This window comes from Ovis aries, chromosome X (assembly GCF_016772045.2).
Source record: "Ovis aries strain OAR_USU_Benz2616 breed Rambouillet chromosome X, ARS-UI_Ramb_v3.0, whole genome shotgun sequence".
NCBI classification, from domain to species: domain Eukaryota; kingdom Metazoa; phylum Chordata; class Mammalia; order Artiodactyla; family Bovidae; genus Ovis; species Ovis aries.
In genome coordinates this window covers 132,748,452-132,774,588 of record NC_056080.1, presented here as the reverse complement: position 1 = coordinate 132,774,588, position 26,137 = coordinate 132,748,452, and the positions used below count along the sequence as shown (strand labels likewise).

At 39.3% G+C, this 26,137-nt stretch overlaps 1 protein-coding gene across 1 annotated transcript in view; it reads left to right on the top strand.

The window, feature by feature from the left end:
- Positions 1 to 25,923, top strand: part of TRMT2B (tRNA methyltransferase 2 homolog B) — a gene marked incomplete at its 5' end in the record, with an annotated part of 37,791 nt that extends 11,868 nt beyond the window's left edge. Inside the window, 8 exon segments of the mRNA XM_042242369.2 lie at positions 10,556 to 10,699; positions 12,313 to 12,410; positions 12,674 to 12,889; positions 13,055 to 13,146; positions 14,483 to 14,611; positions 14,843 to 14,942; positions 18,429 to 18,433; positions 25,823 to 25,923. Of these exon segments, the coding sequence (XP_042098303.2) occupies positions 10,556 to 10,699; positions 12,313 to 12,410; positions 12,674 to 12,889; positions 13,055 to 13,146; positions 14,483 to 14,611; positions 14,843 to 14,942; positions 18,429 to 18,433; positions 25,823 to 25,923 (885 nt within the window).
- Positions 25,924 to 26,137: the final 214 nt, after the last annotated feature.

Here is a 26,137-nt window from a genome sequence, read left to right as displayed (position 1 = left end):
CAGTGCTAGAAAATATTTTTTAGAAAAGAAAATATATCATGAATTTATAGTGATATACCCAAATCAAATTAAAAATTAGAGTTTTTACTTAAATTCTTTGATTTTATATTTTTATCTCCTGTCTCTTACAGTAAAAACTTTAGTCATGACAACATTAGCATAATTACAGTTTACCCTTGAACAAAGTCACGGTTAGGGGTGCCAACCGCAGTGCAGTTAAAAATCCACCTCTTATCTGTGATTTTTCATCTGTGGATTCAACTAGCCGTGCATCATATAGTCCTGTAGTACAGGTTTAGTGAAAAAAAATCCTCCTATAAGTGGACCTATGAAGTTCGAACCCGTATTGTTTAAGGGTCAGCTGTACCTATTTATTCTATACAAGTCTTTATGTACAATTTCAGAACAGTTGTACTAATATTACTAACAAATGGTTACTGAAAAGAGTTTGAGATCTCTGTCCAGTTCTTTTTGTCAGATTATTGTGACTGTGAAGGAATTCATCTCTTTGTAGTTACATCACCAACTTGACACTTGATACATGGGTTTTTTTTTTTTTTTTACTTTTTCCTTCTGATTGAATTCTTAAAATAATTTTATAAGATATTTACATGGTTTCAAAGTCAAATCTACAAAATGAAGGTGTATTTAGAGAGTTTTAGCTTTTACCTCTGCCCTGTTTACCAAGTTCCCTTCCTTCGTCCAAGGGTGACATTATTATTCACTTTTATTTATTTGTGAAAAATGGAAACATATTTGTATCTCCCCCTTTCTTAGCTAAAAGGTAGCTTAATGTGAACATGGTTCTGTATCTTTTAAAAAAATTAATTTATTTTAATTGGAGGCTAATTACTTTACAATATTATAGTGGTTTTTGCCATACATTGACATGAATCAGCCATGGGTGTACATGTGTTCCCCATCCTGAACCCCCCTCCCACCTCCCTCCCCATCCTATCACTCAGGGTCATCCCAGTGCATCAGCCCTGAGAACCCTGTCTCATGCATTGAACCTGGACTGGCGATCTATTTCACATGTGATAATATACATGTTTCAATGCTATTCTCGCAAATCATTCCACCCTGTCCTTCTCCCACAGGGTCCAAAAGTCTGTTCTTTATATCTGTGTCTCTTCTGCTGTCTCGCATATAGGGTCATTGTTACCATCTTCCTAAATTCCATATATATGCATTAATATACTGTATTGGTGTTTTTCTTCCTGACTTACTTCGCACTGTATAATAGGCTCCAGTTTCATCCACCTCATTAGAACTGATTCAAATGCGTTCTTTTTAATAGCTGATTCCATTGTGTGATATTGTAATATTCTATTGTGTATATGTACCACAGCTTTCTTATCCATTCGTCTGCTGATGGACATCTAGGTTGCTTCCATGTCCTAGCTATTATAAACAGTGCTGTGATGAACATTGGGGTACACATGTCTCTTTCAATTCTGGTTTCCTCAGTGTGTATGCCCAGTTTTTTTTTCCATTTAATAATGTACTTCCTTTTTTAAAAAAAAAAATAGCTGCATAGTTTTATGTAGTGTGATGAATTTTAAAACTTTTGGTTTCATTGGCTTGATTAATTACATCATTTTCTCATTGGCTTAGTTTTCTATGAACCTGTTGCTTTTTGTTTCTTGTGAGTGCTCTAAGAGCTCTGTTGAACATTCATCAATATTATCCATATGGTCAAAAACTTGAGTTTAGTTTTTTTCCCTGAAGAGCTTTCTTTCTGGAGAATCCATGCTAGGCTCCTGAGGGCTTCTGCTTGACTGTTACCTTGGGACTCCTTTTGCTGTTCTCCTCCTGTCCTTCCCCGTTTCTTAGATCCTCTGTCTTTCTGGTTTACATCCTCATTTGGCTGGAATACAACCTCCATTAGCTTCCTGAGGAAGGATGCCCAGGAATAAGAGTCTTTGCATGTCTATAAATATCTTCATTTTCCTGACATGTGATTGAGAGTTTTTCTAGATTTCAAATTCTAGATTTGAATCATTTTCCTTTATAAATTTGAAGACATGGTTTCATTGTCATCTGACTGCTAGTGTGGTGTAAATCTAAATGCTGCTTGAAGTTCTATTTCTTTGTAGATAATCTCTCCCCTCTTTTTCTGTCTAGAAACTTTTAGGAAATCTCTTTATCCCTGAAACTTCATGACCATGTGGCTCTTCTTTCACTCATGGTGGTGGGCACTTTGTAGCCTTTGTTAACCTGGAAGCTACTACTTTCAGATGTAGGGAATTTTCCTGTGTTATTTCTTTAAATATTTTTTATTTTTATTTTTTGTCCATGCCACTCAGCTCATGGGATCTTAATTCCCTGACCAGGGGTTGAACCCTGGCCTCTGCAGTGAAACTGCCAAGTCCTAACCACTGGACTGCCAGGGAATTCCCTATTTTTATTTTTTGAAGTATAGTTGATTTACAGTGTTGTATTAGTTTCAGGTATACAGCAAACTGATTCAGTTATACATATATATTCTTTATCATATTCTTTTCCTTTATAGGTTATTATGAAATATTGAATATAGTTCCTTGTACTATATAGCAGATCCTTGTTGCCTATCTATTTTATATATAGTAGTGTGTATAAGTTAATTCCAAACTCCTAATTTATCCCTCCCCCAATCCTTCCCCTTAGATAAGTTTGTTTTTATATCTGTGACTCTTTCTATTTTGTAAATAAGCTAGATTGTGTCATTTCTTTGAGATTCTGCATATAAGTGATAGCATATTATATTTATCTTTTTTCTGTCTGATTTAATATGGTAGTCTCTAAGCTTATTCTGGAATGTGAAGTCAAATGGGCCTTAGGAAGCATCACTAAGAACAAAGCTAGTGGAGGTGATGGAATTCCAGTTGAGCTATTTCAAATCCTAAAAGATGATGCTGTGAAAGTGCTGCACTCAATATGCCAACAAATTTGGAGAACTCAGCAGTGACCACAGGACTGGAAAAGGTCAGTTTTTATTCCAATCCAAAGAAAGGCAATGCCAAAGAATGCTCAAACTACCACACAATTGCACTCATTTCACACGCTAGTAAAGTAATGCTTAAAATTCTCCAAGCCAGGCTTCAGCAATACGTGAACCGTGAACTTCCAGATGTTCAAGCTGGTTATAGAAAAGGTAAAGGAACCAGAGATAAAATTGCCAACATCCGATGGATCATGGAAAAAGCAAGAGAGTTCCAGAAAAACATCTATTTCTGCTTTATTGACACAGCCTTTGACTGTGTGGATCACAATACACTGTGGAAAATTCTGAAAGAGATGGGAATACCAGACCTCCTGACCTGCCTCTTGAGAAACCTATATGCAGGTCAAGAAGCAACAGTTAGAACTGGACATGGAACAACAGACTGGTTCCAAATAGGAAAAGGAGTACGCCAAGGCTGTATATTGTCACCCTGCTTATTTAACTTCTATGCAGAGTACATAATGAGAAATGCTGGGCTGGAGGAAGTACAGGATGGAATCAAGATTGCTGGGAGAAATATCAATAACCTCAGATCTGCAGATTTGCCACCCTTATGGCAGAAAGTGAAGAGGAACTAAAGAGCCTCTTGATGAAAGTGAAAGAGGAGAGTGAAAAAGTTTGCTTAAAGCTCAACATTCAGAAAATGAAGATCATGGCATCTGGTCCCATGACTTCATGGCAGATAGATGGGGAAACAGTGGAAACAATGGCTGACTTTATTTTTCTGGGCTCCAAAATCACTGCAAATGGTGATTGCAGCCATGAAATTAAAAGACTCTTACTCCTTGGAAGGAAAGTTATGATGAACCTAGACAGCATATTGAAAAGCAGAGACATTACTTTGCCAACAAAGGTCCATCTAGTCAAGGCTGTTGTTTTTCTAGTGGTCATGTATGGATGTAAGAGTTGGATTATAAAGAAAGCTGAGCACCAAAGAATTGATGCTTTGGAACTGTGGTGTTGGAGAAGATTCTTGAGAGTCCCTTGGACTGCAAGGAGATCCAACCAGTCCATTCTAGAGGAAATCAGTCCTGAATATTCATTGGAAAGACTGATGTTGAAGCTGAAACTCCAATACTCTGGCCACCTGATGTGAAGAGCTGACTCATTTGAAAAGACCCTGATGCTGGGAAGGATTGAAGGCAGGAGGAGAAGGGGACGACAAAGGATGAGATGATTGGATGGCATCACCGACTCAATGGACGTGGGTTTGAGTGAACTCCAAGAGTTGGTGATGGACAGGGTGGCCTGGTGTGCTGCAGTTCATGGGGTCGCAAGGAGTCGCACACGACTGAGTGACTGAACTGAACTAGGGTTATCCCTGTTGCTGCAAATGGCATTATTGTATTCTTTTTTTAATGACTGAATAGCATTACATTGTATACATGTATATATCGTATCTTTATCCACTCATCTGTTGATGAACATTTGGATTGCGTCCATGTCTTGGCTATTGTAAATAATGCTGCTATGGACACTGGGGTGCATGTATATTTTCAAATTATAGTTTTATCCAGATATGTGCCCAGGAGTAGGGTTGCTGAATCATATAGAAACTCTATTTTTAGTCTTTTAAGGAATCTCCATACTGTTTTCCATAGTGATTGCACCAATCATTCCTCCAACAATGTAGTAGGGTTTCCTTTTCTCTACACTGTGTCCAGCATTTACTATTTGTAGATTTTTTGATGATGGGCATTCTGACTGGTATGATATATTATTATTTGAATTATCTCCTTTCTCTCATTTTATATGTTCTCTCTATACTGCTTATTATTTAGACTTTGGACTTCACAAATTAATCCTGTAGTCTGCTACTCACTCTTCTATTTGCCATCTCTTTCCCCTTTTGTTCTTTTCATGAAAATTTCTTGACATAAACGCCAACATTTTTATTGTTTTTTCTACTACCTTTTAATTTTCAAAAGCTTTTCTTGTTCTCTCATTGTTCCTTTTGTATAGCATCTTCTTTTTTTTAGTAATATATGTATATATGTGTGTATATATATATATATATGTATATATATATATATATATATATTTTGTTGTTGTTGTTCAGTTGCCAAGTCATGTCCGACTCTTTGTGACTCCATGGAAGCATGCCAGGCTTCCCTGCCCCTCACCATCTCTTGGAGTTTGCCCAAGTTCATGTCCATATATACATATATATAAATATATATATTTTGCTTTTTTCCCCTGTTCACTGAATTATCTGCTTCCTTTAGGAATATATTTTTCCTGTTTGTTTTGGGCACTGTCTTTTGCAATGGAGGCTTTAATCAAATAGCTGGTTGGTATTTGCCTGACTTCATATTTTAAAATGAGGCCTTTAAAAATTGATTGGCAGTTCATCTTGAATGGGCTTGTTGATTCTTGGCTTCACTGCTGGTGCTTATGGCTGGGGGCCCAGGTCTCTGTCTTGGGAGATCATTACTCTGAGACTTTTCAGTTTCTTGAGAGAATTTATATTGAATGTTCTTTTTTTAATTTAATTTTATTTATTTTCATTGGAGGCTAATTACTTTACAATATTGTATTGGTTCTGCCACACATCAACATGAATCCACCAGATGTATATTGAATTTTCCAGTGTCCATTGCTCTGCCACCACTCTGCCTGGTATTGCCAAATTCCGAGCTTTTATGTGTTCATTTTCTCCTGAGGAAAAAAGAATCCCCAATCTCCTGCTATAGAAGGATAGAGGTTTTTGGTAGGATGAGGTTACTTACCAGTTCTATGTCCAGACTTTCAACTAAATCCTGTGTTTAGCTCTATACCTTATTCCACCTCTGCCTCCTACAATACCTTGCACTTCAAGTTTCAGTCTTTCCAGCTTGTGTGGAGCAGATAAGCTTTATGTCTCATCAGATCCCCCTTTGTAGGTAGTCCAGATGTAGCTTCCTTCATCTTGCTAAGTCAGTTGCCACTACAGTCTGCTTTGCATCTTTTAAAACTTTATTTAGTTTGCTCTTGTTGTCTTCTCTCCCATTATCTCTGTTCTTTCTTTCATTTATTCATTCAACAAGTTCAGTTGAGTACCAAGTGCCAGGCACTGTTCTGGGTACTTAGGATATAATAATGAAGAAAATATCCCTTCCCTTGTGGAACTTATGTTTTATTAGGGGGAGACAGATTTTAAAAAATAATAAAGTAAATTATATAATATATTAGAAAGTGATAAGTATGGCTGTGGTCTGAATGTTTATATCCCTCCAAATTTTATATGTTGAAATCTTAACCCTCAGGGTAATAGTATTAGGAGGGTGGAGCCTTTGGGGGTTACTTAGATCATGAAAATGGAGTTCTCATGAAAGAAATTGTGCCCTTATAAAAGAAGCCCCAAAGACTAGGTTGTCCCGTCTGCCATGTGAGGTTACAGTGAAAATACAGCCATCAGTGAGGAAACTGTCAGCAGACACTGAATCTGCCAGTATCTTCAGTTTGGATTTCCCAGTCTCCAGAGCTGAGGAATTTTTGTTCTTTATAAGTCACTTAGTTTATGGTGATTTTGTTTTAGCAGTCCAGACAGACTAAGATAAATGCCATGGGAAGCCTACAGCAGGATAAGGAGGATGTGAATTCATAGGTTTGGAGGAAATGTGGGTTGTAGTTTTAAATGGGATCAAGGCAGGCTTCATTGAGAAGCCTGAATACTTGGCATATATACTGATACTGATACTTGACTAAATCAGTTTTCAACTAGGTATGTTAGTTGCCTAAAATGGGTAGCCCTTTCCTTCTCCAGGGGACCTTCCTGACCGAGGGATCAAATCCAGGTCTTCCAAGTTGCAGGCAGATTCTTTACCATCTTTTATTTTTTCATAGGAAACATTTAGCAGTGTTAGAGAAATTTTTGGCTGTCACCACTGGGGGGTGGTTGGGCAGTGCTGCTGTTATCTGTTTAGTTAGTAGAGGCCAAGGATGCTGTTAAACATCCTGCAATGCAAGGAATTGGAGATAACGCCAAGGTTGGGAAGCTTTGGAATTAAGACTTAAAGGAAGTGAGGGTATCTGCCATGTGGAGGTGAGGGAAGACCATTCTAGGGAAAGAGAACAGCCATGGCAAAAGCCCTAAGGTAGGAGTGTGGCATGCTTTCTGGGGGAACTGAAAGTACACCCAGAAGAGGAACAGCAGATGAGGTAAGATGATTAATATGGCCCAGAACATGTAGTACCTTAGGGGTCGTTGTGGGGACTTTGGCTTTTATTCTGAGCTATTGGAAGTTGGTGGGTCAAGATGAGGACTGCGAATTAACCATAGGGACCATTAGTGACTGCAGCAGAAGCTGTTTTGGTGGAGCAGTGGGGACCTGATTCAAGTGGGTGAACAGGAAGTGAGGAATGGGAGGCAGTGAGTATAGACAGTTCTTTTGAGAGTTTTGATTCAAGGAGGAACAGAGATGGAACAGTGGCTGGTGGGGAAAGTGGGGTCAAGAAGGTTACTTTTCTTTTTAAAGGTAGGAGAGTAAGAAAGGCATGCTTGTATATTGATGGGAATGATCCCGTAGTGAGGGGTGAAAATGATGCAGGAGAGAAAGAAGGGAGAATTGGTGGAGCAATGAGTTTAAAGAAGTTTATGTTTTTTATTCCTGTTTCATTTTAGTGGGATTTTTAAGAGGAATAGTCTGTTATTTTAACCAAAAGGCCCTTTTACTCTTAAAACAATATTTTATTGAGGTGTAATTGACATGCAGCATTGCATAAGTTTAGGGTGTACAGTGTGTTGATTTGATGCATTTATGCAGTTGACCCTTGAACAACACAAGGATTGGGCACTGACATTCTGCAGTTGAAAATCCACCTATAACTTTGTAGTCAGCCCTCCATATCCTTGGTTTTCCCATATCTGTGGTTCCAGATCTCGAGTTCAACTAACCCCAGATTAAAATAACCACAGATAGTATAGTACTTCTTTATTGAAAAAAATCCACATGTAAGTGGACTCACATAGTTCAAACCCATGTTGTTCAAGGGTCAACTGTATATTGTAATATGAAACTTGGCATTCCCACGTAAGAATAAGAGTTTCAGCCTCTATTTTGTAAATAAACAAACCAAGGCCTTGGCTCATACAGTGGAGAAGCTGTATTTCATATTTACTTACCTATTATCTTCCAGGTCAGATTCAGCTTTTCAGTTCCCATCCTTCTAGGACCTCAACGACATTTGAATTTTGCCTCCAGAAAACCAGCAAGTAAACAGCAGTTGAACCAGTCTTTTTATTTTTTTTTAACAATTTAAAAAATATTTATTTTTTGTCTGCATTGGATCTTAGTTGCAATTCGTGGGCTCTTCATTGCATCATGCCAGCTCAGTAGTGTGGCACTTGGGTTTAGTTGCCATGTGGCATGTGGGACACTGGTTCCCCAACCAGGGATTGAACCCATGTCCCCTTAATTGGAAGGTGAATTCTTAACCATGAGGCTACCAGGGAAGTCCCTGAACCAGTCTTTCTTTAAATCACCAAATACAAAATTTGGGAAAATATGTTCAGTATAGTTAAGCATCTTATGTTGCATTTATATGAAATTATAGCAAAAGTAATCAAGTGCACCCTTAATTGATTTTTACCCTTTCAGGCAGTACTGGTTTCTGGTGTAACTCTCCTTTCCATGCACAATTTTGGGTTTGTTTGAAAATAGAGTGGACCCCAAACACATGTATTATGAAAACAAGAGGACCTAGTAAATCAGATAATGTGTCCTATTGTAGCAACTGGCTTTTGTTTGAAGGTTGGCTTTAAGGATTTTTGATATCTCAACAACTCAATCAGGATTGCTTTTGACCTGTGTTTACCAGGACAAAATGAAGGATCTGACTAAGCTGTGGTATAGTTGGCACCTGGTTACGTGAAGAAATACAGAAACAATGGGCTTACATTAGGAGGTTATAATAAAAATGGAATTATAGCAGCTTAGTAGTATATTAGGAATTGCTGCCAGGAAGAATTCACAGAAATGGAAGATTATTGTATGCCACATTATGCATACAATAAACTGAGATTCTACATAGAAATACCTTTCCTGTTCTTTCATACCTTTTCTCAATAATAATTATTGAGCACCTGTTGTATGCTAGACTCAGGGTACAATTCTGTGTCTTCTTGGAGCATACTGTTTGAGCTACAATGGGTAGGATCCCTCTGTGAGGTCAGAGGCAGGAATCATATTTCTTATATCACTGCATTAGTTTGCTAGGGGCGCCATAACAAAATAGTGCACAGACCAGGTGGCTTAAACAACATAAACTTGTTTTCTCATAGTTCTGGAGGCTGGAAGTGCCCAGATCAATGTGTCAGCAGGTTTGGTTTCTTTGGAGGCCTCTTTACTTGGCTTTCAGATGGCTGCCTTTCTGCTGTGTTCTCATGTGGCCTTTCCTCTGTGCACGTGTGCATCCCCCATGTCTCTGTGTATCCAAATTTCCTTTTCGTATGGAGATAACAGTCAGATTAGATTCGGGCCTACCCTAATTGCCTCCTTTTAACTTAATCACGTCTTTAAAGGCCCTATTTCCAAACATAGTCACATTCTGATGTATTCAGGGTTAGGACTTCAATGTATGAATCCAAGGGAGACACAGTTTAGCTCATAATACTGTATCCTCTGGACCCTCAAAATTCATGTTCTTCTCATATGCAAATACAATCATGCCCATCCCAGCAGCCTAAAATTCTTAACCCGTTCCAGCATCAATTCTTAAGTCCTAAATCTTATCTAAATGAAATATGGATGAGAGATACCAATCAAAGTATAAGTCATCCTGGGCTTCCCAGGTGGCTGGACAGAGGAGCTGGCAGGCTGTAGTCCATGGGGTCACAAAGAGTTGGATACAACTGAGCAACTGAGCATGCATGTGCAGCCCAGGAAGCCCTCACTTACATTGGGCTTCCCAGCTGGCATACTGGTAAAGAATCTGCCTGCAATGCAGGAGATTGGGGATTTGATCCCTGGGTTGGGAAGATGCCCTGGAGTAAGAAATAGCAACCCTGTCCAGTTTTCTTGCCTGGAAAATTTCATGGACAGAGGAGCCTGGCAGGCTGCGGTCCATGTGATCACAAAGAGTTGGACATGACTAAGTGAGCGCGCACACACACATAATTCATCCTAAGACAGAATTTCTCTATAGCTGTGAACCTGTGAAACGGAACAAGTTAACTGCTTCCCATGGGAAGCAGAGGATAGTCATTCCCATTCCAAAAGGAACAAATTGGAAACAAGAAAGGGGTCACAGGTCCCAAGCAAGTTTGAAGCCTAGCAGGAAATTCCATTTTAAGGCTCGAGAATAATCCTCTTTGGGTTAATACTGTCCTCCAGGCTCACTGGTGTGGTGGGCCCACTCGGGTGGCAGCCTTGCCGACTGAAACCACCGGGGTTCAGACACCCTAATGGCCTCATTTTAATCTCTTTAAAGACCTCATCTTCAAATCTAGTCACATTCTGAGGTACTGAGGGTTCAACATTTGAATTAAAGGGGAGGGATGTATTTTAGCCCATAGCAGTCACTCAGCATGAGTAATCAGCTGTCAAACTTTGTTAGTTTTGCCTGGTTTATAATACTGTTTTCTTCCAGTACTATGAAGTATTCCTTTGACAGTCCCCATTGGGGCCCTGCCTTCTGTTTCATGAAGGTGGGTACTGGCGTGAGCTCACAGTCTGCACCAATAGCCAAGGGCACACAATGGCCATCATCATTTTTTATCCCCAGGAATTAATGCAGAGACTCAAGGAATGACAAGGGGCAGCTTCTATAGTATTCCTTACTATCAGTATGCTGTAGTTGGTGTTGAGAGGTTTCAGGGTAAATAGCAGATACAAAGCATCCATGGAACGTTTGTATGCGTTAGAAGGGTTAGGGATGATGATGAGGAGGAGGTGGCCAGGATTCTCTTAACTATGCTGCTGACATAATCAAACCAAAGGGACAGGCTCCCTTACCAAGTTAGTTATCATGGAAGGACTCCTAAGGTTTTTCACAAGAACTTTGCCCACGGAAGTTATTAAGTGCTCTACCAAATTCAAAAAGCCAATTTAATAGAGACTAGAATATAGAGCTTCTCCAGTGGCTCAGATGGTAAAAAATCCACCTGTAATGCAGGAGACTTGGATTTGATCCCTAAGTCTAGAAGATCCCCTGGAGAAGGAAATGGCAACACACTCCAATATTCTTGCCTGGAGAATTCCATGGACAGAGGAGCCTGGAGGGCTACAGTCCAAGGGGTCGCAAAGAGTCAGACGTGACTGAGAGACTAATACTTTCACTTTTTTTTTTTCAAAATATGGTCAGAATTTCATAATCCACATAATACTTTTACATTTGTAATACACTTAGAACGTTCAAACATTCCAACATGAAAACATTCTTATGTGATCATCTCAAGTAATTTGTGAAGTAGACTAGAGAAGGAGAGGGTGGCATAGAGGTACCTGAGGTTAAAGGGCCAGTAAATGCCAAGAGCCAACTCATTGGAAAAGACCCCGATACTGGGAAAGATTGAGGGCAGGAGGAGAAGGGGGTGACAGAGGATGAGATGGTTGGATAGGATCATCAAATCGATGGACATGAGTTAGAGCAAGATCTGGGAGATGGTGAAGAACAGGGAAGGCTGGCATACTGTGGTCCATGGGGTTGCAGAGTTGGACACGACTTAAGAGACTAACAACAACAGAATAGCAAGGCTAAGGCTTGAACCTACACCACTGATTTCTGGCCTTTTAGCTCTATAGCTCAAACATTGCTTATTATCGTATGTCCTGGTGTCAAGCTAATGGATAGGGCTCTCTGTAGTGATAACAAGAATTTTAAAACATTTGGAACTCGAAGAAAGGATTTAGTTACTATGGTCATTCTCTTCCACGCCCTTTCTTTCCTTTCTCCTAGGATGCATGTCTTCTGAGATGGCATTTGGATGGGTGGGTGGGATATTTGAAACAGAGAAGTATGAAGCGAATTGAAAGGTCATTGTTTACTTGAGATGGAACAAAAACTTAGTTTAGCTCCTTGGTTACAACAAGAATAAGCGTCACAGTTTCTTTAGAGAATTATTAAAGATGCTCAAACCAGAGAAAGTGCCATGTCTATGGCACTTTAGGATTTGTCAAAACCCAATAAGTAAAGCAGTGCTTCTGCTGAAATGGGAAAATAACATTTTTTTTGGTTCTACAGAACATTGCTTTATGTTAAGTGTTATTTATAATAGGATTTGAGAAATGTACCTTCTTGTCTGACTGCTGCATGGCTGATTACCATAGAGCTTGGAGAGAAAATTATCAGAGATGAGTTTTTCTTGACTCCTGATTTTGTGCTGTGGGCATGAGGAGCTCTCTGTTCAGGAGGAGCTCTCTGTTCAGAAGGAAGCTGTAAAGGAGTTTTTCACCAAAGGGCCAGGGGCAGTCTGTGACTTAACATCACTTTACTTCCAGGAAAGGTAAACCTGGGATAGCCCCACAGCAAGCCAGAGGCTGATGGCTTGCTATATTCTGGGTTGTGGATTAGTGAGGCAGAGCTGCTGATGGCTGAGTGCCTGCACGCACTTCCATCCCCTGAGAGGGGAACACCAGCAGAGCTCTCCAGGCCATGCCATGGAGGCTTCGTCTCCTAGCTGAGATGCTGGGGGCTCCTTCTCCAGCCATTCACAGAGATAGGTTGGCCTGCCATTCCAAAGGGCTGTCTTCTTTTATTCTTTTGTAGCACAACGACCCACTGCAGCCATCAGCAGTCTCTCTACTAGTTCCTCTTTGGGGATCCCCACATCTTTGAAGATCTCCTAGGCTTGAAGATCTGCATGTCTCCCGATGCCTTTTTCCAGGTCAACACTGCTGGTGCAGAGATGCTGTATCGGACTGTGGGCGAGCTGAGGGGAGTGAACTCTAACACCATCCTCCTCAACGTCTGCTGTGGAACTGGCAAGTGGCAGCCCAGGGCAGAATCTGCATGCAGCTTATCTCCCTAACACCATCCATCCTGCACCCAGGGCCCTTGCAGACTGGGAGGTTGTAGTAGTGGTGTAGGCATAAGCTCACTGGTCTTATACCCTAAAATACCCTCCTCTTATTCTCTCCTACTTCTTCAGGTGTGATCGGCCTCTCTAGCCCAGTATGCCTCCTAGGTCCTTGGGATTGAGTTGGTGGAGCAGGCAGCAGAGGATGCCAGGTGGACAGCAGCCTTACCTTCTGCTTACCTTCTGGGGAGAAATTTAAGAGTTGTTGTTGTTCCTCTGCCATGGGAAAGAGCATGCGCTGTATCCACGACTGTGGGGAGGAAGGGAAAGTATTCTGGAATGGTCAGAGTTGGATCCTGATGGTTTTCCAAAAGAGGTCCCAATAACTAATCCCCCCCTTTTTTTTTAATTGAAGTATAGTTGATTTATGTGATGTGAGTGAAAGTCGCTCAGTTGTGTCCGACTCTCTGTGACCCCATGTGCTGCAGCCCACCAGGCTCCTCTGTCCATGGAATTCTCCGGGCAAGAATACTGGAGTGGGTTGCCATTTCCTTCTCTAATAGTTGATTTATAGTGTTGTGTTAGTTTCAGGTGTACAGCAAAATGATTCATATATATATATATATATATATATATATATTCTTTTTCAGATTATTTTCCCTTATAAGTTATTACGAGATATTGAGTGTAGTTCCCTGTCCTAAACAATAGGTCCTTGTTGGTTACCTAGTTTATATATATAGTAGTATGTATCTGTTAATTTATCCCTCCTGAATTTATCCCAAACTCCTAATTTATCCCTCCTGAATCATTCTTTTTTTCTATCCAGAAAAAGCCTAAAGAAAGGAATAAGCCTAGTTGATAGAAAGGGAACTTGGCAAAGCTTTAAAATAAAAAAGCCTTCTTGACATTAGACTTACGAGACATCATAACATAATACAGTCAGTTTCAAATTATTTTTAGGAATAAGATCTTTTCTTTGAACAAAATCTTCTGCCAAATGCAACATAGAAAAAAGATTTTCTCTCCACCTCTACCTCACCTCCAGACAGTTCCTGAGGCTCTGTGTGAAAGCCTCCAATATAGCAGAAAGAGCACTTGAGTTATAGTCAAGGTTCTCTTCTTGGTATAGGTCCTTAAGTACTGTGTGAGTTGCTGAGCTGTAAAATAATACATCTAGTCTCTCAAGGTGAAAGTCTCACTGAGATACTGCAAGGGAAGTGCATTGGAAGAGATGAAGCAGGTCCAAAGCATTTCTTTCATTGTTAGGCAGAAATATGCTAGATCCAATGGGAAGATCCTTGGCTTCTGCATGTTTCCATAAAGCTGAAGCTCCCCACCCCCAACTGCTGGGCTTGTTCTTTTTTTGTTTGTTTGTTTATCTAATTTTATTTGAAGGATAATTGCCTTACAGTATTGTGTTGGTTTCTACCAAACATCAGCATGAATCAGCCACAGGTTTGCCCATGTCCCCTCCCACTTGAACATCCCTCTCACCTCCCTCCCTGTCCCATCCCTCTAGGTTGTTACCAAGCCCTGGTTATGGCATGTGGACCTCTCTTTTGCAGGCATCACCAACTGTGAATTCCACCCTGGTCAAGCAGAGAAGATTTTGCCACAGCTACTAAAGTCAAAGGAAGATGGGCAGTTAATTGTTGCTGTGGTGAACCCAGCCCGGGCGGGACTGTGTAAGGATGACTAGCTTTCCTGCTACAAAACAAGTTAGGCGTTTCCATGATGTCCACCAGCTTTGGTTCCTCACATCTACATCTTGGTAAGGCTGCTCTTAGTGGGCTGGCTCTGAACCTGCTTCTCCTCTTTATTCCTAACCGGTCCTGTGTGCTCACCAGTTGGGAGTTTGTGATAACCTGGACCATGATAGTTTAATTATATTAATAGCAACCTGTTTCCTCCTTCAGACTACCAGGTGGTTCAAGCCAATTGCAACTGTGGGTCCATCCACACTCTAGTTTTTGCTTCTTGCAAGCCCCATGGTGAAACCACAAGGAACATCATTGAGTGAGTCTTGGCTTCATTTTCAGATTATCTTTTCCTGATCCTTATTGTTATGTTTATTGTGCAGATTTTGGAAAGCATAGAGAAGTGAAAAGAAAGTTAAAAGTCATTATTCTATCATTAAGCATTAGTTATGGGGCCAGATCTTGGATGCGGCAAGTAAAGCAACCCACATTGGGTATAAAATTTAAGAGGATACCCCAAATCTTAGTAATCAAGATACATTTAAAAATTATTTATGTATTTATTTATTTTTGGCTGCACTGGGTCTTTGTTGCTACGCAGGGGCCTTCTCTTAAGACAGAGCATGAGGCTCTAGGTATGAGGGCTCAGCAATTGTGGCACACAGGCCCAGCTGCCTTGAGGCATGTAGAATCTTCCCGGACAAGGGATCGAACTGTTGTCCCCCTCATTGGCAGACAGATTCTTAACCACTGGACCACCAGGGAAATCCTCAAGAACATTTTTAATGCAATATTTAAAAAAAATTAAAATTAGTCCAAAATATCTGTGAACAAAATACGAAGTTTTTTACTAAGTGAAATTCATTCCTGTGCTTGCTAAACCATGCCTTATTCATCTTACTCTAGTCCTGGCCCTACTTCCAATAAAACTTTATTTATAATAGCAGGCAGCCAGTCTGCAGGTCATAACTTTATAATTAGATTTTCCAGATTATTGTATGAAGATATCATTTGTCTTGAGTACTGAGTTTAGGGCACCGTTTTGCATTTTGCACCCACAGTGAATGCCTCCTGCCTTATTCCCAGTTCTGACCCTGGTCAATTATTTTGATCTTTGAAATGTTCTTTTCTTGTTATCTCTTTCTCTCTCTCTTTTTACATAAGTAACATAACTTCTTTGTAATATTCAAACAATATAGGTAGGCATAAAGTACAAATGAGGGAATTCCTTTGCAGTCCAGTGATTAGGACTCTGTGCTCTCACTGTCAAGGGCCCGGCTTCAGTCCCTGGTTGGAGAACTAAGATCCCACAAGCTGTATGGTGTGGCATAAATAGATAGGCAGACAGATAGATAAATTAAAGATGATATACCTAGATGACAGTACGAATTAAAAGGAAATAAATTGAGCTTTCAGGTTAGTAAGCTAGAAAAGAACAGTGACTCTAAGAAGAACCGAAGGAAGAAATCACTAACATTTTAAAATTCCAGAAAGAAATGAACTACAAAACAAAAAAAAAACCTATAGACTTCATCAAATAAGCCAGAAGGTATTACTGGAAGAAGAAAATGAAACCTATATCCAGAATATAGTCTTAAATGAGAAAAAGAGTATAACTATAGGTATGAAGACATTTTTAACATTTTAAAGAAGTACTTTGTATAACTCCCTCCTAATACTTTGAAAACCTAGGTGAAATGGAAGATTTTCAAGAAGAATGCAAATGGCTAATATGAATTCTAGAAGCTATAGTAAACTTTAACATACCAGTACTCACAGGAAAAAATTAAGAAAGTAGTTAAAGAGCTTCTTCTACCCAAAATAAAGTCATGAAGCCCATATATTTTCACACTCTTATTTCCTTCTCTTTTCTTGAATACTCTTCCAGTTGTCCTTTATTTTCATTATACAGTTTAAAAATGTTTATGTATATGTTTATGAAGATGGGACCTCAAATCACTGAGGAACAAATGAACTACTTAATAGATTAGGTGGTGGTTGACAACTGGGAAGCCCAGGCAAAAAGAAAAATGATTGGATCCATATCTCATGCTGCAGACCAGGATAAACTATAGAAGAGTTGAAGATTTAAGTGTAAAAGGAAGAAATCATAAATATACCCTAGGAAATCAGAGAATTTTAAAAAATAATCTTCAAATGTAGAAACCCTAACTATGAAAATTCAGAAGACATATAATAAAAGGTTGTTAAGTGTGGCTACGTAAAACATAATTTCGTTTCTTACACAATACACAAAAATGATTTCAAAAAGGATTTAAAGAACTAAATATAAGAGCCTGAAACATGGGAGTACATCTCTTTGACCTTGGGTTAGGCAAAGCCTTCTTAGAAATAACATCAAAGACCTAAGGAACAGCTACAAGAATGTGTGTGTGTGTGTGTGTGTGTGTGTAATTGAACATCATTAAAGGTAAAAAAAAAAAAAAGCTTTTTGTGCTACAAATGATACCATCAACAAAGTGAAAAGAACCCACAGAATATCAGAATAGGAGAAAATATTTGAAAAATCATTTACCTGATAAGGGACTGGTATCCAGAAGCCAGGCACAGAAGGTCACATAGTTTATGATTTCATTTATAGGAAGTGTCCAGACTAGGCAGATCTCTAGAGACAGAAAGTAGATTTGTTGCCTAGGCCTTAGAGTCGGAGAAGGCAATGGCACCCCACTCCAGTACTCTTCCCTGGAAAATCCCATGGACGCAGGAGCCTGGTAGGCTGAAGTCCATGGGGTCGCTAGGAGTCAGACATGACTGAGTGACTTCACTTTGACTTTTTACTTTCATGCATTGGAGAAGGAAATGGCAACCCACTCCAGTGTTCTTGCCTGAAGAATCCCAGGGACGGGGGAGCCTGGTGGGCTGCCGCCTATGGGGTCGCACAGAGTCGAACACGACTGAAGCGACTTAGCAGCAGCAGCAGCAGGCCTTAGAGTGGGGCTTCCCTGGTGGCTCAGCAGTAAAGAATCTGTCTGCTAATGCAGGAGACTCGGGTTCAATCCCTTGGTCGGGAAGATCCCCTAGAGAAGGAAATGGCAGCCCACTCCAGTATTCTTGCCTGGGAAGTCCTGTGGAGAGAGGAGCCTGGTGGACTACAGTTCATGGGGTTCCAAAGAGTCAGACACGACTTAGTGACTGAACAACAACAGGGCAGAGGATCGGGGTTTTGAGGAGAAATGGGGGTGACTGCTAAGGAGTTAATGAAAATATTTCAAAATTGATTGTCGTTATAGATGCATAACCTTGTGACTATACCAAAAACCACTGAACTGAATAAATGATTATGCTTTATGGTATCTGAATTATATTGCAATGAGACAGTTTTAAAAAATCAATAACTTGCTTGATAAAAAGCATCAAAAGCAAAGAGAGGAGAAAACATACAAACTGGAAAAAATTTGCAGTTCATATCACAAAGGCTTTTTTCCTTAATTTATAATGAACTCCTGGAAAGAGATAAGAAAAAACAATAGCCTAAAAGGAAAATGAATGCACGATATAAAAAGAAAACATAAATGTGTTTACGACCCATGAGAGGAAATTCAGTCTCTTCCATTACAGCAAAAATGCAAATTAAAACTACCCTGAGATACCATTTTTATATCTTAGATTGGCAATTTCATAAATTTGATAATATACTGTTGGCAATACTGTGGGGAAGCACAAATCCTAAAAATTTACCAATCAGAGTGTAAATTAGCACTATCTCTATGGAGGGAAATTTAGCAATATGGATTAAGATTATAAATGTATATATACCCTTTGACACAGTAATTCCATTCCTGAGGCTTTGTCCTACAAATATACTGACATACGTTGATTGATTGATTGCAATATTGTAACAGCAAATGATGAAATAGCCAAAAAGCCCCATCAGTGAGGAACTAAGTTAAATTAAATATGCTACATCCCATATAATGGAATACCATTTTTTTGTAACTTCCTAGCCCTAGGTAACCACTAATCTACTTTGTCTTTATGGACTTGCCTATCCTGCACAATTCATACAAGTGAAGTTCTTTGCAAATGTGGTCCTTTGTATCTGACTTCTTTCTCTTAGCATGATATTTGTAAGGCTCATCTGTGTTGTAGCATGTAGCAGTACTTCGTTCCTTTTTATGGCTGCATAATATTCCATTCTATAGCTATACCACATTTTATTTATTCACTCGTGAGTTGATGGGCACTTAGGTTGTTTCATCATTTGGCTATTATGAGTAGTATTGCTATGAATATTCATGTGCAAATTTTTGTGAGAACATATGTTTTCGTTTCTCTTGGGAAGATACGTAGTAGTGGAATTGCTGGGTCATATGATACCTATTTTAACCTTTTGTGGAACTGCCAGGCTATTTCCAAAGCAGCTAGCCCATCTTATATTCCCACCAGCAGTATGTGAATGTTTCACTTTCTCTACATCCTTGTCAATTCTGTCTGTGTTTTTTATTATATACATCCCAGTGGGTGAGAAGTGGTATTTCCTTGTGGTTTTAATTGCATTTCCCCATGGTTAATGGTGTTAACCATGCATTTTCCTGTGGTTAATGGTGTTCAGCATTTTTTCAAGTTTGTTGGCCATTTGTATATATTCTTTGGAGACCTGTTCATTTAGATGTTTTGCCCATTTATCAGTTGGATCATCTTTTTATTATTGAGTTTTAATAATTCTTTTAAAATTATAGATATAAGTTCCTTATCAGATACATGATTTGCAAAAATTCTCTACTATTGTGTGGGTTGTCTGTTTACTTTCTTTGAAGCACAAGATTATTTAATTATGATGATGTCCAGTCTGGTTTTTCTTTTTCTTTTTTTTTTTTTAGTTTTTTATTTTTTAAATTTTAAAATCTTTAATTCTTACATGTGTTCCCAAGCATGAACCCCCCTCCCACCTCCCTCCCCATAACATCTCTCTGGGTTATCCCCATGCACCAGCCCCAAGCATGCTGTATCCTGCGTCAGACATAGACTGGCGATTCGATTCTTACATGATAATATACATGTTAGAATGCCATTCTCCCAAATCATCCCACCCTCTCCCTCTCCCTCTGAGTCCAAAAGTCTGTTATACACATCTGTGTCTTTTTGCTGTCTTGCATACAGGGTCGTCATTGCCATCTTTCTAAATTCCATATATATGTGTTAGTATACTGTATTGGTGTTTTTCTTTCTGGCTTACTTCACTCTGTATAATCGGCTCCAGTTTCATCCATCTCATCAGAACTGATTCAAATGAATTCTTTTTAACGGCTGAGTAATACTCCATTGTGTATATGTACCACAGCTTTCTTATCCATTCATCTGCTGATGGACATCTAGGTTGTTTCCATGTCCTGGCTATTATAAACAGTGCTGCGATGAACATTGGGGTACATGTGTCTCTTCCTATTCTGGTTTCCTCGGTGTGTATGCCCAGAAGTGGGATTGCTGGGTCATAAGGTAGTTCTATTTGCAATTTTTTAAGGAATCTCCACACTGTTCTCCATAGTGGCTGTACTAGTTTGCATTCCCACCAACAGTGTAGGAGGGTTCCCTTTTCTCCACACCCTCTCCAGCATTTATTGCTTGCAGATTTTTGGATCACTGCCATTCTGACTGGTGTGAAGTGGTACCTCATTGTGGTTTTGATTTGCATTTCTCTAATAATGAGTGATGTTGAGCATCTTTTCATGTGTTTGTTAGCCATCCGTATGTCTTCTTTGGAGAAATGTCTATTTAGTTCTTTGGCCCATTTTTTGATTGGGTCGTTTATTTTTCTGGAATTGAGCTGCATAAGTTGCTTGTATATTTTTGAGATTAGTTGTCAGTTGCTTTCTTTTGTGGCTTCTGATTTTGGTTATAAGGTATGTTACTACATGGAAATAGCAAGGTATTCATAATATATTTGTAAAAAAGGGCAAAAGATGAACAGAATATTGATTTATATTTGCTGTATATGCATAGAGAGATTGGTAAGTTTTATAACAAACTGATAATTGAAAAAAATTAAAATGAAAAGGACTTCCCTGCATTCTAGTGGTTAAGAGTCCGCATTTCCACAGCAAGAGGCACAGATTTGATCCCTGGTCAGAGGACTAAGATTCCAAATGTCATGCCACATGGCTGGAGGGGGAAGAAAAAGAAACTGATAATAGTAGTTACCTACTGTGGAGGAAAACTACAGGGATGGGAGTCAGAGGTAGGGAGAAACTTCATTATATATCTTTACATGTTGTTTCACTTTTGAATAAAATGAAAATATTTTGCAAAACAATAGATTAAAAATGCAATGATTTAGAGTAAGCCTAGGATTCTGCTAATGGTCAGACTGAGTAAAACGAGCAGCTTGGTGTCAAAAAGGCAAGAAAATTTTATTTTGAAAAGATGGTATGTGCACGTGGTAGAAAAATTAAAACAATATAAAAAAAGTGCTTGTGCATGCAGTTAATGAATCTTTTTTATTTCTAGCTCCTAGTGCTTCAGATGTCACTACTCTTACTAGTTTCTTGTGTAGCCTACCAGAGATATTCTGTGTGTGTGTGTGCATGTGTGTGTGTACACATCCTTCTTTATCTCTTTTTGAAACAAGTAGAAACAGACTATAAACACTGTTCTAAAGGACCTAGAGATTATCATATTAAGTGAAGTAAGTCATACAGACAAGGACAAATATCATATGATATCCCTTACTTCAGTCAGTTAAATTGCTCAGTCGTGTCTAACTCTTTGCAACCCTATGGACTATAGCACGCTAGGCTTTCCTGTCCATCACCAACTCCTGGAGCTTGCTCAAACTCATATCCATCGAGTTGGTGATGCCATCCAGCCATCTCATCCTCTGTTGTCCCCTTCTCCTCCTGCCTTCAATCTTTCCCAGCATCAGGGTCTTTCCCAATGAGTCAGTTCTTCACATCAGGTGCCCAAAGTATTGGAATTTCAGCTTCAGCATCAGTCCTTCCAATGAATATTCATGACTGATTTCCTTTAGGAGTGACTGGCTTGATCTCTTTGCAGCCCAAGGGACTCTCAAGAGTCTTCTCCATCACCACAGTTCAAAAGCATCAATTCTTCAGTGCTCAGCTTTCTTTGTAGTCCAACTCTCACATCCATACATGACTACTGGAAAAACCGTAGCTTTGACTAGACGGACCTTTCTTGGCAAGGTAATATCTCTGCTTTTCAATATGCTGTCTAGGTTGGTCATGGCTTTTCTTCCAAGGAGCAAGTGTCTTTTAATTTCATGGCTGCAGTCACCATCTGCAGTGATTTTGGAGCCCAAGCAAAAAATCTGTCACTGTTTCCATTGTTTTTCCACCTATTTGCCATGAAATGATGGGACTAGATGCCATGATCTTAGTTTTTTGAATGTTGAGTTTTAAGCCAACGCTTTCACTCTCCTCTTTCACTTTCATCAAGAGGCTCTTTAGTTCTTCACTTTCTGCCAAAAGGGTGGTATCATCTGCATATCTGAGGTTATTGATATTTCTCCCAGCAGTCTTGATTCCAGCTTGTGCTTCATCCAGCCCAGCATTTTGCATGATGTACTCTGCATATAAGTTAAATAAGCAGGGTGACAATACACAGCCTTGACATACTCTTTTCCCAATTTGGAACTAGTTCATTGTTCCATGTCCAGTTCTAACTGTTGCTTCTTGACCTGCGTACAGGTTTCTCAGGAGGCTGGTCAGGTGGTCTGGTATTCTCATCTGTTGAAGAATTTTCCATAGTTTGTTGTGATCTACACAGTCAAACTGTGGGGCTTCCCTTATGGCTCAGCTGGTATAGAATCTGCCTATAATATGGGAGACCTGGGTTTGATCCCTGGATTGGGAAGGTCTGCTGGAGAAGGGAAAGGCTACCCACTCCAGTATTCTGGCTTAGAGAATTCCATGGACTGTTTTGTTTATGGGGTTGCAAAGAGTCGGACACGACTGAGTGACTTTCACACTCACACAGTCAAAAGCTTTGGCGTAAATCAATGAAGCAGAAGTAGGTGTTTTTCTGGAATTCTCTTGCTTTTTCGGAGAAGGCGATGGCACCCAACTCCAGTACTCTTGCCTGGAAAATCCCATGGACAGAGGAGCCTGGTAGGCTGCTGTCCATGGGGTCGTGAAGAGTCGGACACGACTGAGCGACTTCCCTTTCACTTTTGACTTTCATGCATTGGAGAAGGAAATGGCACCCCACTCCAGTGTTCTTGCCTGGAGAATCCCAGGGACGGGGGAGCCTGGTGGGCTGCCGTCTATGGGGTCACACAGAGTCGGACACGACTGAAGTGACTTAGCAGCAGCAGCAGCTCTTGCTTTTTCTATGATCCAACGAAATCACTTATATGCGTAATCTAAAAAGGTGATATAAACAAACTTATTTGCAGAACAGAAATAGACTCACAAACATAGAAAACAAAATTATGGTTACCAAAAGGGTTAGCAGTGGTTAGTGGGGAGATAAATTAGGAATTTGGAATTAACATATATACACTACTATATATAAAATGGGTCTTCTCAAGTGAAACTAGTGGTAAGGAACCTGCTTACCAGTGCAGGAAATGAAAGAGACGTGGGTTCAATCCCTGGGTTGAGAAGATCCCCTGGAGGAGGGAATGGCAATACCCTCCAGTATTCTTGCCTGAAGAATCCCACGGACAGAGGGGCCTGGCAAGCTACAGTCCATGGGGTCCCAGAGAGTCAGATGAAACTGAAGTGACTTAGCACACAGCATACACATATGTAAAATAGGTAAACAGCAATGACCTACTGTATAGCACAGGGAACTATATTCATTATCTTGTAATAGCCAATAATGGAAAAGAATTTAAAAAGGAATGTATATATATATATATATTGTATATAATATATATGTATAACTGAATCACTTTGGTGTACACCTGAAACTAACACAATATTGTAAATTAGCTATATTTCAATTAAAAAAATTTAAAACCCACTGTTCTGCACCATGCTTGCCACTTAACAAGAGACTTTGGAGATTGTTCTACAATGATGTAGAATCTATATCAGTACTTATAGGTCTACTTGATTTTTTAGTAGAGGCTATATAGTTTTAACTTCCATAAATATGTCATTTAACTTGTCTGTTGCTAATTAATTTTAAGGTTGTTTCTACTTTATTGTTATCATAATGTTAGTGAATGTCCTTGTACATATATCTTTGTGTATTTGTGCAATGACTGTATATATGTGATGAATAAGTGTATGTGATGATATATATATATATTTGAGATAAATTCCTGATAGGGAATTTCTGGGTTAAAGGATATATACTGTTAACATTTTCATGTATTTTCTAACAGAGCTCTAGAATCAACTTATCAAAAATATTTTTGGGCTTGTGATTGGAAGTACACTGAAGTAATTAATTCATTTAAGGAGAATTGAAATTTTTACAGTATTTTTTTCTGTTCAGATATGTGACCTGTCTCTTAAATTACTGTAGGCTTATGTGATTCTTGATTTTTTTCCAATATAGGTCTTTTTCCTTAAGATTAATATAAGATACTGTAAAGTTTTTCATGCTATTATGGAAAGGACCATTTTCATGATATTTGCTAAGTAATTATTGGTGGCTCAGATGGTAAAGCGTCTGCCTACAATGCGGGAGACCTGGGTTCAGTCCCTGGGTCGGGAAGATCTCCTGGAGAAGAAAATGGCAACCCACTCCAGTATTCTTGCCTGGAAAATCCCATGGATGGAGGAGCCTGGTAGGCTACAATCCACGGGATCTCAAAGAGTCTGGACACGACTGAGTGACTATCACTATCACTATTGGAGATTTTGGGTCAAGCTACCTATTCTTTGCTTTGCTTTATACATTTTCCAGTTGATTCTCTTGCATATTCTTGGTAGCTGGTCATAAAAACAGTTTTGTCTCTTTCCTTCAAATACTTTTTTTTCCCTCATTATATTGGATAGAAGATGTTCCCATGTAGGAATGATGGTGCATATCTTGTCTTGTTCCTTATTTCAATAGGGCAGTGCTTGAAACTACTGAGTGTTAGCCAGGGAAACCAGAACTCTTCTTCTTTGTTGGTTTGAGTGTAAATTAGTACAACATTTACAGTTTTAGTTGATTGATTGATTTTGGCTGGGCTGAGTCTTCATTGCTGTGTAGGCTTTCTCTAGTTGCAGCAAGTAGGGGCTACTCTCTATTTGTGGTGCGTGGGCTTCTCATTGTGATGGCTTCTCTTGTTGCAGAGCACAAGGCTCTAGGGTGCAGGCTTCTGTAGTTGCCTTGTGCAGGCTCGGTAGTTGTGGCACATGGGCTTAGTTGCTTCAGAGCCTGTGAAATTTTCCTAGACCAGGGATCGAATCCATGTCTCCTGCATTGACAGGCAGATTCTTAACCACTGGACCACCAGGGAAGTCTAATATAACATTTTTAAACAACTGTTTAGTCATACATATCTTAGGGCCTTAAAAACATACAGACTCTTCAACTGAGCAGTTCTACTATATAACTAACAATGTATGCAAAAATTTTACTGTCAGAGTATTGATGAAGAGACTTTTTGAAATAGCAAAAGGTTAGAAACAACTTATATTTCCAGTGGTAAGGAATTAGATAAATAAGCTACATTACATTTATTTAATGAAGTACCATATAGCCAATAAATAAGAGATAACTACATATAATATAGTAGAAAGATGCTCATGATATATTATTACTTGAAGAAATTGTTGTAAAGCAATATGTATAATATGTACAGTGTGATTCCACTTTAAGACACCAATTTAAATGTACGTACTTGGGAAGATACATCCTAAAAAGTTAGCAGCAGTTATTCTTCACTGAATGGTCAGCTTATAGGTGAGTTTTTGTTCTAAATTTTCAATAGAGTAAGTCAGTAATATATGTTAATTACCTAGTGGTTGCAGATTATACAGAAACATGTGATGCTCCATTTACCATTGAACCCCTACTTTGTGTTACACACCAAGAACTCAGAGATGAATAATAAGCAGTTTTGGCCTTATTTCTACCCTTAAAAAGATTATATACTCCCGTGAGGAAGATGGTTACAAAAAAACAAACCCAGGTAGTTGGCATTAAATATGATAAGTGCTATTATAGAGAGAAACATGGGGCTGTGGGAACACAGAGCGAGGGCTTAAATTATAAGGAACTGGATTCCTATAGTTTCTCCTCGGTTTATTAAACTGGTACTAGGATTGGTTTCTACAGGTTGTGCTGTCGGCAAGCCTTTCATCCCGAGACAAGCTGTGCCCATGGATCTGTTCCCCCACAGCCCTCACTGCGAACTGGTGCTTCTCTTCACTCGATAAGCAGCCTCTTACAAGCCTGTTGGCTCTTTGTTAAGGCTGAAGTGTCAGTACCTTCCAGGTTTGGCATATTGTGACACCATAGACCCTGAAAACATTACTGAGGAAACCAATCTTTGGATCTTGAGCAGGAAGAATAAGTGGGCCTCCTTCCCGAGGCGAATTTATAACCTTAGCTTTCAGGTTAACTGGCTCTCATGCATATTTGCCTGGTTGT